The sequence below is a fragment of the Barbus barbus genome (genome assembly GCF_936440315.1).
Source record: "Barbus barbus genome assembly, chromosome: 31".
In the NCBI taxonomy this organism is placed as follows: domain Eukaryota; kingdom Metazoa; phylum Chordata; class Actinopteri; order Cypriniformes; family Cyprinidae; genus Barbus; species Barbus barbus.
In genome coordinates, this window is record NC_136759.1 from 3,022,357 (window position 1) to 3,040,022 (window position 17,666).

General features: G+C 37.8%; 1 protein-coding gene across 1 annotated transcript; it reads left to right on the top strand.

Annotated features, from left to right (window-relative positions):
• Positions 1 to 119: 119 nt before the first annotated feature.
• Positions 120 to 17,566, top strand: numa1 (nuclear mitotic apparatus protein 1). The gene is made up of 23 exons (XM_079386943.1): positions 120 to 213; positions 736 to 785; positions 950 to 1,035; positions 1,127 to 1,206; positions 1,606 to 1,691; positions 2,217 to 2,285; positions 2,431 to 2,521; positions 2,617 to 2,764; positions 3,551 to 3,687; positions 3,811 to 3,922; positions 4,022 to 4,139; positions 4,224 to 4,364; positions 4,506 to 4,619; positions 5,111 to 10,477; positions 10,583 to 10,792; positions 10,899 to 11,062; positions 11,154 to 11,439; positions 12,591 to 12,798; positions 13,486 to 13,622; positions 13,698 to 14,033; positions 14,937 to 15,023; positions 15,210 to 15,440; positions 16,853 to 17,566. The coding sequence occupies exons 2-23, from the start codon at positions 744 to 746 to the stop codon at positions 16,874 to 16,876; spliced, it is 8,274 nt and encodes a 2,757-aa protein (XP_079243069.1). The 5' UTR covers positions 120 to 213; positions 736 to 743; the 3' UTR covers positions 16,877 to 17,566.
• The last annotated feature ends 100 nt before the right edge of the window (positions 17,567 to 17,666 follow it).

Sequence of the window (17,666 nt, forward strand, 5' to 3'; positions counted from 1 at the left end):
CGTAGATTTTTGAAAAACTTCCTACAGGGGCGTTGCGGAAGAAGCTCCGTTTCCATTGGCTACTTTGATTTGAGTCAGCCAATGAGAAGCTTTGCGTCATCACGTGACGACCAATAGCTGTTCAGATTCAGTCAACGCTGGTAGTTTGAATTTGAAAACATTTCAGCTCGTGTTTCCATGTGTGTCCTTCCTTCATCTCACCCTGAAATCACGGTAAAAACATTTCATTCATTAATGTAGCTTATAATAATTATATTCAGCGTTATATTACGTTTTTTTACGCCACGATGATATGTACTAGTTTAAACTGCGAGACAGTTAGCGGGCAAACTTACAGAGTAAACAAACAAATCAAAATAAACGTAACTTGTTGAATGTGATTATCCTGCAGATATTATTATATTGCATTTATTTGCACTGTTTAACACTTTAGCAAGTTTATATAAAGGCTATTGATATTCACCATATTTTACAATAGATATGTGTTTGTGATATATGTGATAATTTACCATTAAGATATACAAATGTTATGCTGTATCCTTAGAAAAGTTATAGTATCTTTTATCCAACAGTGTAACAATCTAATAAGTGTAAACAGTAAGCACACTTATTAGTCTGTGTGATGTTTTCCAGGTATGTTTACAACAGGACTGTCACTGGATATTATACATTGATTTGCTTCTTCTCTCCACATGATTTGCTGTAGTATAATTTCAAAATATGCTTTTTTTATAGAGTCCGCCATGAAGTTTAATATGAGCAAGGCGGGACCGCTCTTGGCATGGGTAAGAGTGTTATCCAGTTTTCTTTTGTTTAACGTGACTCAAAGAACTGACAAATAAAAGATATTGTTAGTCACCGGTATTTAGTCTGTTGACATGTTGGTTATAGCACTTAAGTTAATGTTTCTTCTATAAGATGTTTGTAGTGACTGTTGCTCTTTTGACAGATGAATACCATGTTTCCAGAGAAGCCCATCTGGGAGTTCGTTCCCATGAGAGATGGGATTCGACTCCTGAAGATCTGCTTTAAACTGTGAGTTGCCATTTTGAGACTCTTGGATGGTAAATATGGAGCTTGCACTAACCCTGTTTACGTCTGACAAATGCATTATCTGTTACTTTAGAAGGGGAATGGAGAACACTGAGGATTTTAAGACTTTATCCCTTTACAAGATAGTGGAAATCATTTTCAGTGTTTTGCATGGTGAGTTTTTTTTTTTAACAATTTGATGCATATGTTCTGTATCTCTGGCTTTGCATCAGCTGTCATAGATAATAATGCTTGATTGGACGCGTTATGAAATGAATGAGAAAAGTTTTAGTAGTGACATTATGCTCTGTTGACAGTATTTGTTGCATAATGTTGATTAACACAGAATATGCTTTTTTTGTGTCTAGGCCTAATTATATTGAAAAGCATGGTTATGGAAAGGCTTTGTAATCTCACCTCCTGTCATGACCATGTACTTCACCATTTGCATGATATGCAAAATACAACAATTTTAGACATGTGTATATATATTTGTATATGCTTGAAATATAAAAATGTTCTTTAATAAAATATAATATTTCTTTGCTTACAACTTCTGTCTTGCATGTACAGATGATGTTCACCTCACCAAAAGACAAAGTTCCCTCATCTTACAGAAGATCAGTGGAGGGGTTGACCTGGAGCTTCAGCTTGCTAAGGTATACATTTGTGCTCAAATTAAATAAATAAACGATAAAAACATTTAATAAATGGAAATTATTATAAAATAATGTCAAAGTAAATACATTAAAATAGGTTATAAAATAAGTAATACATTAATAATAATATTATAATAAATTAACAATACTGCAAAACAATAGTTAGGATGGATGATCATATTTGGGGTCTGTGGTGTCAAAAAATGTAAACCCATTGAAAAGCTTTGTGTTTATGCTGCATGTGTGGAAGTGTTTTTGCATTTCAAAAACTAAATAATCTCATTACGAATTCACATGTTGTCAAGCTTTAATGACAAAACAACATTAGTGGTTCATATGACTGACATATTCTCCAATGTTATAAGTTTTTTAAAGCTTTTTATGAGGAACCGACCTAATTTAAGGAATTCCCTTTACTGAGTTCACTAAATTTTGTGTCTGTGGTCACTTATACCAAGCTTATTTCATGGATGAATTGTTCCTTTAATGATATGCCGGTCAAATTGTGTCAATGTTTGTGCGCAGGTGGCACTTTTGCTTTGTTACTGCACTTTTAAAAAGGGCATTCTGCTCCCCATGGATTCAAATGTAGAGGTGAGTGTTTACTAATGACCACATTCTGTCACTAGATGCTTTGCTTTTCTTAGCTCAATACTATACTGCAACTGCAACCAATATTGCATTTTAAAATGTCACTAACATAGGTTCTTATTTATCTCTCTTTCTCTGTCTGTGGCAGTCGGAAGTTACATCCATGTTTCGATTTGTAAAAGATGATGCTGAGGGTCTGTCTTTAGACGAAGGCCTTGATCAGTTTCTAGTCCAAGACTGTAAGTAGTCATGATGCTTAGTGAATTGGATAATATTAAATGAAATCTATTCTCGTCTATTAATCATCTATCTCTCACATGCTCGCTCTCTGTAGCTTTTATGAACGATGTGAACTCTAGCAGTGGAAGCAGCGGCAGCTCGCTGTTATACACCGATGATGAGTCTCCGATCGTCGGCCGGTTCCAACGGCCTCCCAGAGTTCAGTTTCAAGAGCTTTGTACTGTGGCTTCCAGCTCGGACAGGTCAGTGCGTTTTTTTGCTAAAGGACAAAGCAGCTTCTTGACTAAAAGGAATACGTAAAGTTGTAGTTGTATGGTGACAATTACAGCATTCTATTGATTATATTCTATTGAAAATCAGCATTTTATTGATTAATATAACTTACTTTTTATGTTCAAATATAAAGGAATATTCTGGGTTCATAATATTGGATGCAACAACAATTAATTTCCATTTTTTCACTCTTTATTTTTTTTTTTTTTATTCACCCCAAAATTGACAAAGTAAATCAATGAACATTTTATTTTTTAACGTTAAAATGTTTGATTGTGAAAAAATGGCTTACTAACTTTTTCTGTGCAAAGTTATATCAATTTTACAATTTTTTTGCCATGAAAATGCAGTCTTAAATCCTAAATTTACTGTAAAAAATTATTTATGCATGATTAAAACATATATTATGTTTATAAGTTTTAACAAAATAATCTTTTTCATAAACTTTCTGCTTTTAATTCCTTCAAAATTGGTCCATTTGCTTCCATTATGAATGCCTTGCCATAACCATGATCTTTTTTTTCTTAATTAAAAAAACAAGTTTTGTGGTAATCAACATGATCAGCACACATACACAGCTTAAGCGTAACTCAATGACAAGAGTATTTTAAGCTTGAAATATTCACTGATTTTGGAATATTTTTGTTTCAGGGAAGACACAAATGTTGCTTGATGTTGGAAACACGTAGAGTTGCATGTGATGGTTTACTGAATGATAAATTCCTAAAGAATACCTTTACATTATTGATCTCCAGATCTCCAGTACAAGATGTAATGAGCACGCCGCATTTCCAGCTGAAGAAACTCCGGAAAGAATTGGCACATGAGGGAGACGTAAGAGACGAAATAGAGAAAGAACTGGCCAATCAGATCAGCATCATCTCAGAGAAGGGTACCAAAGATCTACCTATCCATCACCATGTTTCCTTTAATTTTATTATGCTGCCTGGAGTGAATGAGACATAATGTGGTGGTCTGGTGTATTGTTGAACTTTTCTCTCTCTTTTGCACACAGAGGGTGTGATTTCGCAGTTACAGCACAGGGTGGAGCGAATGCTGCGGGAACAAGGAGAGCTGGAGAATGACCATAAAGCTGCATTGCTGGAGCTCCAGGAGAAGAACGAGAGGTGAGGTGCACTAAAGGTTAAATTTTGGTTTCCAGTAATTAATTAAAAAAAAAAAAAAAAAAAAAAAGTTTATTTAAAGTGACTTTTTTTCTTGTACAGTCTTCTCCACAGAATGCATGAGGTTCTAAAGCAATGCCAAGACTTAAAAACAGACAACTCCCAAAAAGAGAGAAAGATTGATGAACTGACTGAGGAGAATGGAACACTTACTGCACAGGTGAAATGCTGTTTCCTTGTTTTGAAGTCCTGCTTAAAATAATGATCAGATCAGATCATTTTTACCTGTCTCTGGTCCCATCAGGTGCGAAACACCTTCGCTCAGCTGGCAAGAGCTGAGGAGGAAGTTGCCAAACTCATGCTGGCTCACGAATCGGCACAGACTGAGTGGAAGAGCAGAAAAGAGTTTCTGGAGAAGGAGCTAAATGAGGCTGTCACACACAAGGTAGATCATTTCTTACATATTGGAAAACAATCATTATTCTTATCATGTTAATCATGTTCTGTATGCTTTGTACTCTCTGGCATTAATCTCTGTTCTGTTTTTTATTTATTTATTTAACTTTTTTTGGTTCTCTTCGTGCAGGAGAGTCTGAGAGAGCAAGTTCAGATACTTCAGGGAAAGATCTCCGTTCTGGAGGATGAACTTCAGAAAGCACAATCTCAAGAGAAAGGAGAGGTTTTGGGGCCCATCATGGAGGTGAGATGTTCTGTCTATCTGTACATTTTTTGGATAAATTTTAATATTTTTATTTATAGTTTTCTGCACTTTAGTTTGATGTTGCAGAAAGAGTGCATTCACAATGTGACTGTTATTCAGCCTAGTGCATTACTTAAATTTAAATTAATTTGCACCCTTTTTTGCATCACAAGATTAAATGTGTAATATTATGGTTATGTTGTTGCAAATTTATTAGACGTATTAGTTAAACAATAAGGTTAACATGAACTAACATTGCCAATATTTCTACAGTATTTACCAATCTGAGTTAATGCAAGATGGTAAAAAATAAAAACACCAGCTTGGTTAATCAGAGTCTGAAGCTCACATCATGTTCTTGCAGTACCAGTACATTAATTCACTGTGAAATGAGAAATTATAAGATACAACAGTTTACAACTAAGCTGAAAACATCTTACTGGAGTTGTCTAGTTTTGACTAACATTTTTAATCTATTTTGATTTTCTCAGTGGGAGAAACTTAAACAGGAGTTGGCAGATCTGACTCTTAAACTCACTCAGCTTCAGGATACTATTTCCCGTCTTGAGAAGGAAAAGGCAGAAGTTGAGGCTTTGTTGGCTGAGGAGAGAGGCTCTTTTGAAAAGGAAACCAAAAGACTCCAAATGGTGGTGTTCGATCTGGAGCAGTCCATCAACAGCATCCGTTTGGAGAGAGAAACACTGCAGGAGGCTTTACAGACACAGAAGGAAATGCTCACCACACAAATATCAGCTCTGGAAAGTGACGTTTCTCGCCTGCAACAGGTGGAAGTGCAGTTGACAGCAGAGATAAAAATCTCTGCAGACCTTCGCCAACAGAGAGAGGAGCTGGAGGGGAAGGTAGCCTCTTTAGATAAGATGGTTCACGCTTTGCATGCTGAGATCCAGGGTTTGGAAGTGGAAAGAGCATCACAGCAGGATGCTCTGAATGCCCTTATTGATGACTTGCAAAGTGCCAGAGACATAGTTCAGGATTATGAGAAGAAGCTGGAAGATCATCAGAAAATGGTGCAAGAAAATGGATCCCTGAAAAAGGAGGCATGCACATTGCAGCAAAATCTTGATGAGCATCTGCAGTCCATTGGAGACCTTCAGGAGCAAATAAATATTCTCAGACAGGAGAAAACAGAGGAGGAGAACAAGGTTAGTCAGGCTTTGACCAAAATCAAGAGCCTCCAAACACAAATTCTGGATCTGTCCCAACAGATTTCCCTAAAAGATGAAGAAATCAGAAATCTGAGGAACGAGTATGACAATGTAGGCCATGACCTGAAGCTTGTAAAGGAACAAAATATTGAAATAAATGAAATGATCAAATCAAATCGCAAAGAGCATGAGGACACTGTTAAGAAACTTCAGCAAGAGCTTGACTCTGCTTCTTCAATTGCTTCAGAAAAACAAGAAGAAATGCTGGTTCTCTCAGCAGAGGTAACATCTCTTAAAGAGCAGATCTGCCGTTATAGTGAAAATGAAGTGCAGAAACAGCAAGCATTGTCTGTTTTAGAGGCACAACACAATGTGTTGAAGGAAAACATGACTTCTGTTCAGAACCAGTTGGCTGAGGTGACAACTACAGCTTCACAAAAGGAATCTGAGCTCCACTTGCTTCAACAGGAGCTTTGTCATCAAGAAACCCTCAGAGAAAAAGCTCAGGAGCTTGAGAAAGCCATACGTGAGGAGCTTGAGAGGACTGTGAGTGAGCTTCAGGCTAAAATCCTGGAGGCAACCTCTCTTGTCTCAGCGAGAGAAGCTTGTCTGAGTTCTCTTCAAGATGAGATGAAGGATCAACAATTGAGGGCCAAGCAGTGTGAAGATGATCTACGCAATGAGCTGAAGGAGAAGATTGGAAATCTACAGGAACTACTAAATACTGCCAATCATGATGCAGCGGACAAAGACCATCTTCTGCAGTCTTTAAATCAGAAGCTTAAGCAGGTGGAATTGCTGTGCCAACAAAAAGAGAAAGATGTTACTGAGATGCACCAAGCAAAGGAAGACCTGGAAAGGAGGATTATTGAGCAGAAACAAGAACTGGACGAGTGCCAGCAGAATTTAGAAATGCTGAGAAAAGAAAGAGACCATCTGTCCACTCAGGTATCATCTCTCCAAGAAGAAATCTGCCGTTTCCAACGAGAAATGTCTGTGTTACAGGCTGATTACAATGTTTTGAAGGAAAACTTGTCTGCTCTTCAGAACCAGTTGGTGGAGGTGACGAATACAGCTTCCCAAAAGGAATCTGAACTCCTCTTGCTTCAAAAGGAGCTTTCCCATCAAGCGACCTTAAGGGAAAAAGCTCTGGAGCTTGAGACAGTCAAGCGTGAAGAGTTTGAAAAAAAGATCAGTGAGCTTCAGGCCAAAATTGTAGAGGTCTCCACTTTTGCCTCTCAGAAAGAGGCTCAAGTAATTTCCCTTCAAAATGAGATGAAGCATCAACAATCACGTGCCAAACGGTCTGAAGATGATCTTCGCAGAGAATTGGAGCAGAAGGTTGGAACACTACAAGGAGAGCTGGATACAGTCAATCGTTGTGCTGTGGATAAAGACAAACTGCTGGGCTCTTTGGATCAAAAGCTCAAAGAGATGGAAGAGCTTTTCCTTCAAAAAGAGAAAGATGTCCTTGAAACGCATCAGGCAAAGGAAGAACTGGAGAAGAGGATTGTTGAGCTACATGTTGAGACACAACAGCTATCTGAGTGCCAGCAGAATTTGGAAATATTAAGGAAGGAAAGAGACCACTTGTCAACTGAAGTAACTTCTCTTAAAGAGGAAATGTGTGGCTACCAGGACACTGAAGTGCAGAAGCAACAGGTGATATCCGTTTTAGAAGTTGAACGCAACATGTTAAAGGAGAACATGGCTGTCCTTGAGAAGAAGTTGGTGGAGGAAACAACTGCAGCTTCACAGAAACAGTCTGAACTTGTCTTGCTTCAAGATAAGCTTCACCAGCAAGAGAGCCTTAGAGAAAAGGCTCGGGAGCTTGAGACTGCCAAGCGTGAGGAACTTGATAGAACGGTTAATGAACTTCATGCTAAAATCCTAGAGGTCTCCACACTAGCCTCTGAGAGGGAGGCTTGTGCTAATTCTCTTCAAGATCAGTTGACAGATCAGTTGAAGGCTAAACGGACTGAAGATGATCTCCGCAAAGTGCTGGAAGAGAAGGTTGAAACCCTTCAGGGACAACTGGAAACTGCCAGTCGAGACGTCTCAGACAAAGACCAACTACTGCAGACTTTTGATCAGAAGCTGAAGCAGATGGATCTGCTGTACCAGCAAAAGGAGAAAGATGTCGATCAGGTAAAGGAGGACTTGGAGAAGAAGATTGGGGAGCTTGTTGTTGAGAAACAACAGTTGGTAGAGCGCCAGCAGAAATTGGAAACAGTGAGAAAGGAAAGAGACAGCCTGTCAACTGAAGTAACCTCACTCAAAGATGAAATCCGACATTACCAGGAAAATGAAGTGCAGAAGCAACAGGAGATTTCTGTTTTAGAAGTTGAACGCAACACATTAAAGGAGAACCTGGCTACTTTCAAGACACAAGTGGCAGAGTTGACAGCAACAGCTTCTCAGAAGGAATCTGAGCTTCTGTTGCTTCAAAAGGAGGTTTGCGAACAAGAGAACCTTAAAGAAAAGGCTCAGGAGCTTGAGAAAGATGTAAGAGAACTTCAAGCTAAAATACTAGAGGCCTCCACTCTTGCCTCTGAGAGGGAAGCTCAAGTAAGTTCTCTTAAAGATGAAATAAATGATCAGCAGTTAAGGGCCAAACAGTCTGAAGATGATCTCCGTAGAGTGCTTGAAGAAAAGATTACAACCCTACAGAGACAACTAGAAACTACCAGTTGTGACATCTCGGACAAAGACCATCTTTTGCAGTCCTTGGATCAGAAGCTGAAACAGGTGGAACTGCTGTGCCAACAAAAGGAGAAAGATGTTCTTGAGATCCAACACTCAAAGGAAGATCTGGAGAAGAAGATTGGGGAGCTTCTTGTTGAGAAACAACAGCTGGTGAAGTACCAGCAGAATTTGGAAATGGTGAGAAAGGAAAAAGAAATCTTGTCAACTGAAGTCCTTGAGATCCAACACTCAAAGGAAGACCTGGAGAAGAGGATTGTTGAGCTACATGTTGAGACACAACAGCTTTCTGAGTGCCAGCACAATTTGGAAATATTAAGCAAGGAAAGAGACCACTTGTCATCTGAAGTAACTTCTCTTAAAGAGGAAATTTGTGGCTACCAGGACACTGAAGTGCAGAAGCAACAGGTGATATCCGTTTTAGAAGTTGAACGCAACATGTTAAAGGAGAACATGGCTGTCCTTGAGAAGAAGTTGGTGGAGGAAACAACTGCAGCTTCACAGAAACATTCTGAACTTGTCTTGCTTCAAGATAAACTTCACCAGCAAGAGAGCCTTAGAGAAAAGGCTCGGGAGCTTGAGACTGCCAAGCGTGAGGAACTTGATAGAACGGTTAATGAACTTCAAGCTAAAATCCTAGAGGTCTCCACACTAGCCTCTGAGAGGGAGGCTTGTGCTAATTCTCTTCAAGATCAGTTGACAGATCAGTTGAAGGCTAAACGGACTGAAGATGATCTCCGCAAAGTGCTGGAAGAGAAGGTTGAAACCCTTCAGGGACAACTGGAAACTGCCAGTCGAGACGTCTCAGACAAAGACCAACTACTGCAGACTTTTGATCAGAAGCTGAAGCAGATGGATCTGCTGTGCCAGCAAAAGGAGAAAGATGTCCATCAGGTAAAGGAGGACTTGGAGAAGAAGATTGGGGAGCTTGTTGTTGAGAAACAGCAGCTGGTAGAGTGCCAGCAGAAATTGGAAATCGTGAGAAAGGAAAGAGAAATCTTGTCAACTGAAGTCCTTGAGATCCAACACTCAAAGGAATACATGGAGAAGAAGATTGGTGAGCTTCTTGTTGAGAAACAACAAAAACTAGAGGAGTACCAGCAGAATTTGGAAATTGTGAGAAAGGAAAGAGACAATTTATCAACACAAGTAACCTCTGTCAAAGATGAAATCCGAAGTTACCAAGAAAATGAAGTGCAGAAGCAACAGGAGATTTCTGTTTTAGAGGTTGAACACAACTCATTGAAGGACAACCTGGTTTCTCTTAAGATACAAGTGGCAGAGTTGACAACTACAGCTTCTCAGAAGGAATCTGAAGTTCAGTTGCTTAAAAAGGAGGTTTGTGAGCAAGAGAACCTTAAAGAAAGGGCCCGGGAGCTTGAGAAGGATGTAAGTTCACTTCAAGCTAAAATAGTAGAGGTTTCCACTTTTGCCTCGGGAAGGGAAGCTCAAATAAGTTCTCTTAAAGATGAAATAAATGATCAGCAGTTAAGGGCCAAACAGTCTGAAGATGATCTCCGCAAAGTGCTGGAAGAAAAGGTTGTAATCCTACAAAGACGACTAGAAACTACCAGTCATGACGTCTCGGAAAAAGACCAACTTCTGCAGACGATGGATCAGAAACTAAGGAAGATGGAAATTCTGTGCCAACAAAAGGAGAAAGATATAATTGAGATCCAACACTCAAAGGAAGATCTGGAGAAGAGGATTGTTGAGCTTAATGCCGACAAATGTCAACTTGATGGGTTCCAGCAGAATATGGAGATGCTGAGGCGAGAAAAGGACCACCTGAGTTCTCTCAACCAGTCTCTCCAGAGGGAGTCTGACGCCTCCCAAAAGATTCGAGTGGAGCTAAAGTTGAAGGTAGAGGAGCAAAATGGTTCCATCCTTGCTCTTAAAAAGGCTTCCCAAAAGTGGGAGGAACAGAATCAAGAACTCCTGGAGCAGCTGAAGACAAAGTCGGAAGCAGTAGAGCACTACAAAGAACAGGTCTGTTTTGAATTAGATCTTTCTGATTCTTTCATGAGTATTTATGTTTCTGAGAATTTGATTTGGACAACCTACAGTTTGACATCCCTTGCCATACTTCTTCAGGTGGAGAAGGCCAAGAATCACTACAACGGTAAAAAGCAGCTGCTGGTGGAGGCTCAGGAGCTGAATAAAACTCTTGAGCATTCGTTGGAGGCCAGCAAAAGGGAAGTCAAAGCTCTGGAGATGGAACGGACACTGGCTCGCATGGAACTAGATCAGGCGAGCACCAAGGAGAAGAACCTTGTGGCCAAAGTGAAAAGCTTGGAAGCACAAGTTAGTTTACTGTTTAATATTTACAGACTGTGGACATGAGACTGAATCGAGCTATGCATTTTGAGTTTCCTGTCCAGTTTCATGTCTAATTGTGTGCTTGTCATAGGTGGATTTTGCTGACAGGCAACTGCGAGATCAGAAGAAGATGACCAATGACAAAGAGAACATGAGACACAGAGAAAGTCTGTACACTAGAGTCCAGGAGAAACAGCAGGACACCAGTACAGACAGCTTGGAGTTTGAGCTGAACGATTCGCTCAACGCTAACAGGTAATGCAAAGAACCCAATCATAAAAGCTTCTCACATTGTATTTCAGGTAATTCATGCAGTGTCATTGTATATTTTTTCCCAATTTGGCAGTCGTTCGGCAATACTGGGTGAATCCAGCACTCCACTGGTACGTAGTTCTGAGCGTTTGGCCGCTAAACGTTGTGCCTTGGGGGCTGAATCCCTGGAGACTCTCTACTTCACGCCTATGAGTCAACAAGGCAACAAGCGTAAAGGGGACCACAACGATGTCTTTGAGCACAAACTAGAGTCCAGCATCACTTCCATTGGCGATCTTGTGGTTGACTCTGCAAAGAAGCTCACCGCTTCGGCTCGCAGGCGTCGTACTATGCAGGTTATCAACATCACCATGGCTAAGGTAGGAAATTCACAGCCTTCTACTTGCCTTCTGCACTTTATTGGGTTAAAAAAGTTAATGTAAAGTAAGTCCCACCTTCCAAATTAGAGCCAATCAGCACAATCACTGTCAGGTCTTCACATGAAACTTTGGCTGGCCCAACCTGGAATATACACTATTTTAAGATTTTTATTATATGTATGTTTTTGTATATTTGTACTTTATTTATTTATATATATATATATATATATATATATATATATATATATACCAAGGAATATTATATATATATATATATATATATATATATATATATATATATATATATATATATATATATATATATATATATATATATTATATATATTATTTTTTAAACAAAATTGTTATATAATTGTTTTGAAATGATATATACGACTGAATTGTGAAATTAAAATGTTTCCTCTTGCCATGAATATAGCCACTGTTGATGACATGGCGTTAAATCATGAATAAATAAATATGCTATTTGAGCACAAGAAACAACATTTATCAGACAGTTCCTGTCTGGTGATATTTACGATTTTCTTTTAAATATGAGTTTGACAAGCATTTTATGAGATTTTGCTCTTTCCACATTGAAGTAGAGTGAAGTTGTATTTGCACGACTGAATGTAGCTTCCCAAAGGGACCCGGTAAGTAAACTGTACAGATGTAATGACGCATCTCAAGCCAGTTGAAACTCAATAAAAATGTGACGATTCAAGTCGGTTGAGATGTTAGACGAATCGTGATACAGGCCTGGTTGGGGTTTATATGAATGTATGTCTGAGGGGAACTGACTGACTTCAGAAAGGTTTATGTGGTGTTTTCTTTTATTCTTGCCTCTGTATAATGCATATTAAAGTAGTAGTTATAAGCACTGTTTTGTTTAAAGCAGCAACTAAGGAAATGCTATATCACTGCTGTTACATAAGTGCCACCTGCTGTCAGGGAGTGAAACTGCACTCTCATTCAGATTTCCAAATTATACAATTTAAATTTCACAAACAAATGTGCAGCATTTTATCTGAGAAATAATAAAAAGTACTACTACTGTTGTGGCTTGTTTATCAGGTCTCTTTTTTTTTTATCTATTACTGGGTCGCAAAGGTTCTAAAGTGTTTTTGGTTCTTTTATTCTTGCTTGTTTAGAAGACATCAGGAAGTGCTGAAGGCGATGAGTCATTTTCTAGTCTGCACTCTGCCCGATCTCAGCCCAACTTGGCAGCTCAACATTCACGGCCGTTCTCCATGGACCTCTCAGAGGAAAGTGCTACAGCAACTTTCTCAAAAGCAGACACCCTTCAGAGTCTGCCTGGATATCGCAGAAGCACCGTGCACAACGTTGGCCCACCAAGAGGTGAAATGATGTTATAAGACCTCATTGTTACAGTTACTTGGTGTATTACCAGTGACATTTTACTATCATTGAGATACTGTTATAGTTTTTATTTATATTTTTATTTAGTTTATATTTTCTGTATTTTTTATGTTATATGATAAAATATACATTTTATTTCAGGTTTAGTTTGTTGTTTTAGTACAACAGGTAAATTAAATGAGAAATGCTGCCTTGGCAACTTGCTGAAATAAAAAGTTATTTTATTTAGTGCTGTGCAATTAATCGAATGCGGTAGTCATGCATATCTCGTCAGTAAAGCCGGTACTGTGATTAGTAGTAACTTGTAGTTCACTGACAAGCTATGCAATATCGTGTTCATATTCATAGACGATTTGTCTGCGATAATGAACGCAATATTGCGTAGCTTGTCAATGAACTATGGCTCTGTGCAGTAAATGCTGCTCCATCTGAAAGCATGTGATGGAGATTTACTACTAATAACAGTACCGGCTTTACTGACGAGATGCACATGACTATCGCATCCGATTAATTGCACAGCCCTTATTTTAATAATATTTCTTATTTTAATATTCTTGTTTTAATGATCGTCATAAATATAATTGATATTTTATAGTAATATTGATATGTAAAATATATACAATAACTTAGTAAAATAGTAATATAATAACATTGTGTGTTGCATAGCCACCAGTACGTTCTGTATCGGAGCGGAGAATGAACCAGAACATGCTGCCGACGACTGGATGCGCATCGCAGAACTGCAGGCACGAAACAAAGCCTGTCTGCCTCACTTGAAGAGCAGCTACCCGCTGGAGTCTAGGGTAAGCTTGGAATAGTTCGCTTTTGTTGCATTGTTTGTGGAAAACCAGAGTCAAACTATCGTTCTGCCTCGACAGCCTAGTCTGGGACCCTCATTCACTGTAACGGACGAGGACCTGCGAATGGGTGACCCGGATGAGACGATCCGACGTGCATCCATGATGCCAGGTCAGATCCAGGAGTCCCTGAACTCTCGCCGCTTCTCCCTTGCGCCAACTTCGAGCCAGAGCTCTGCCAACTCCCAGCCTCAGCGCACCACCATGTTGCCGGGTCAGATCCGGTCCAGCACTGCTGCTCACCGGGCCACTCAGCTCAAAAAAACAAGCTCAAACCTACATGCTTCAGAAAATAAACGCAGCCCGCTGGCTCCCAAACGCCCTGGCTCTCAACTGCAAGACCCAGACACACCTGAGGTATGAGAAAACAAAAACCCCCTCTTCAGACAAAATAAATGTTTATTTAAGGAAATGTGAGGGGGGCAATTATTGATCCCAGTTGATTGGTTGGTTGTTTTGGTTGATTGAGCTCACTTCTTCAAGACAACCTTTAAGATAAAACGAAGAAAATGTGACACATACAGTATATGACTATTGTACAATAGATTTTAATTTAAGAGTAATACTTATAGAAATTGTTTTAATAATCTTAGATAACACAATGTTTTTTCATTGTTTTGATTTGTTTGCAAACAAACAAGAAAACTAAACCAAGGAATTGTTAATTTTTTAATTATAAATTGTGAAATTTTAATTTGACTTAATTTTAAAAGATTTATCAAATGGTTTATATTTAATGAACACTATTTTTTATGATAAATGTGTATTAAATTATAAATCCAGGACAATTTACATGGACAACACTGAATTTATTGAAACATAAAACATTTCTTAGGGCCCTATTATCATAAAATATTTCAAATGTAAAAAAAAGAATCAATGAATGAAACATTTTTTAGACATGCTTTCTGTTTATTAAAGTTTAATTAAACCATTAAAACTGAATCCAAAAAAAATAAAATGGAAAAAAATAAAATGAAAAGGTATTTGGGAAATGTGAAAATATGATTTTTGTTAAACTTTTGTATGTTTTTGGTTAATTTAAATTAATTAGACATGCTCTTTGCTTACTAAAATTGAATTGAACCGTTAAAACTAAACCATAACATTTAAATGGGGAAAAAAACTGAATTTGGGAAAAAAAAATAAACTCATTTTATAGCACCAGATTTTCAGAATTAGTTCTGAATGTCTTTAAACCAATCTAATAAACTCTAAATGTTAATAAAATGTTGTTCACAAGTAATTGTGTTTTCACAGATGAAGAAGCTGGCAAGTTGCTTCCCGCGACCAATGACACCTAAAGCCAGGTTTGGCAACAGTCAAAACAGACCTCCAAACTCGCCGGTAAGATACTTTTATTAGACATCTGTGGTTACTAATCTAGACTTTAATTGAGAGTAAACTTGCTCACTTAATTTATTAAAATTGCTCATGCCAAATTTACTAAAATTTAATTTTATGTTATGTTGTTAAAGAGTGCATTTCATAGATTAACTATATTTGTTTTCTCTCACTTTCTTTTGTCTGTAGGCTGAGCGAAGACAATCTGTAATGTTCTCTGTTGTAAATACTCCAAAGAACAGCGGTCGTGGTGACAGCAGGCTGCAGCGCGGCCTCAACAAGCTGCGTAACAGCGCCCGCAAATCCCCCGCCGTGGCCAGTCGTGCCCTGCGTTCAGCAGTGGCCGGCAAGTCTCCTCGGGACTCGACTCTGAGAAAATCTCCCCGAAACAAATCCCCCAAATCCTCCAATGCTAAAAAGGTAAATAATCACTTCTGTGTCAGAAAACGCTGTCTGTAGTCATTAACCAAAACCACGTGGCTTTACTTAACTGATATATGCAGTCCCTGATGATAGAACTTGCCATGGTAAATATAATGCATTCAAAAAAATGTATTTCTTTAAATTCCAATATTTGTGGTTAACAATTGCAGGTGTATTAAAAGCATTTGCTGTGTGTGTTTAGGAAACACAGTGACTCGTAAGTATTTAACTGTATGTATCTGCTGTTATGTGTGGCAGTAATACTTAACACTGCAGGTGTCTTTCCACTGTGTGGGATTATTTCACTCACCCTCTGGTGTTAAAGGAATAATTCACCCAAACATGAAAATTTGCTTAAGATTTACTCATTCCCAGGCCTTCCAAGATGTAGATGAGTTTTTCTTCATCAGGTTTGGAGAAATTTGTTCCATCACTTTCTCAGCAATGGATGCTCTGCAGTGAATGGGTGCCGTCAGAATGAGTGTCCAAACAGCTGATAAAAACACCACAATAATCCACACCACTCCAGTCCATCAGTTAACGTCTACAGAAGCCAAAGTCTGCAGAGCATCCATTGCTGAGCAAGTCCATCATAAATGCTACATTTCTCCTAGCCTGATGAAGAAATAAACTCATCTACATCTTGGATGGCCTGAAAGGGAATACATTTCCAGATTATATTTGGGTGAAATATTCAGTTCACTAAAATGAACTGTGGCTTTGTGAGTTTGGTGGCCGGTGTGACCTCATTTTATTTCATGAAATTTTGCAAAAAGGTAATTTTTTGTATAATACATTCAATGCAAAACCTTATAAATTAAATGTACTTCATTTTTTAAACTGAAGGACATAGTTTCACAAAAGTCTGGCATCATCTTTATAATGCTTAGTCTTTTGTTTTTAAGTATTTGCATAAAAAAAAATATTATATTATAAATATTAGATCAGTTCCAACCAAATTAACCACATTTGAAGTTGTTGTTACATGGCTGCACATCAGTTAATTTCTATAGTAATTGCTCAGCAAATGTAAACATCTAAACTCACCTTGTATGTGTCTATGTTGAGTTTCTCCATGCATTAGTTTGCTCAGGGTTTTTTTTTTTTTTTTTGCATGTGATTTAACATGGTGATCATGTCCACTGATATACATGCAAATATAGGCTATGTAGAACAATATACATGACATAGGAAATAAATCACAGTTCAGTTCTGTATAGGTTTGGTGGTGGTCTCACTGCATTTCTGATCATTTCACCCGATGTTGGTGTAACTCCAGATCTATTCTAGAGTAGCATCTAGTGTCTCACTTTCAAAACGTGATTTGTCATCCTATTTCAATTGTAATTTCTAACTTTCATGCTCCCTATGTATTTTAATGCATGACTCCTCTTTCTTTCTCTCCACAGGTGAAGATCAGGATTAAGGTGTAAATTTGAGGATTTTTAACTCCAAAACCATCTGTGTCCTTTTCTTTTTATTTGTTTTTCTTTTCTCTTTTCAAATAAGTTATTTTTTATTATGGGATGCGGTGGTCTTAATTACTGTCCTGTTTATGTAACCGGTTGTATAATATTTAAGTGTATTCCTTGTTCTGTAATAAAGTCTTTTATATCAAATCTTTCAGGTTTTTCAGCTGTCGCTAAATAGAAGCAGTTTATGAATGTCCATAAGTTTCTATTGAAGGTTAATATACATTAAGAGTGTTTGGATGCAATGATTTTCGCAGTTCTGTTTAATGTTCAGTGCTTTAGGAATGTATTGTTTTTATAAAATTAAAGCTACAAAAAGCCATTCGAGTTTAATGAATAAATTAGCTATATAATGAGATGTATAATGTTTTACCTTTTTAAAACGTGTAATTTAAATTTACAGCTGCAAGATATATATGGGATGTTGAACAATTAAAGACATCAATATTTGAGAAAAAATTATTTTTTTCCAGGAAAATTTAGATAATGCATGTACCAGTCAGATAAAGCTTATGTTAATAGAATTAATGTATTCAGATTATGAGAGACTAAAAGTGTAACAAAACCAAAATATATTAAATTGATTGCATGAAATCTTCAGACAACCAGGTGTTCAATAAAAAGTGTTCCTACAGGGATTCATCTGAATTTATGAAGTTTGAGTTGTCACTTGTTTTCAGATGTGGTAAAGTCCTTTTAACAGTCAAGCTCTCAGAGGATTGCATTCAGACTTGTGTGTATATAGTCAGAT

Bases quoted from the DNA above. Each gene is read 5' to 3' on its own strand.
- numa1 (XM_079386943.1), top strand. From the start codon at position 744: ATGAAGTTTAATATGAGCAAGGCGGGACCGCTCTTGGCATGG. The intron at 2,286-2,430 runs GTGAGTGTTTAC...TGTCTGTGGCAG, and splicing joins CCATGGATTCAAATGTAGAG to TCGGAAGTTACATCCATGTT. The intron at 3,688-3,810 runs GTACCAAAGATC...TTTTGCACACAG, and splicing joins CAGCATCATCTCAGAGAAGG to AGGGTGTGATTTCGCAGTTA.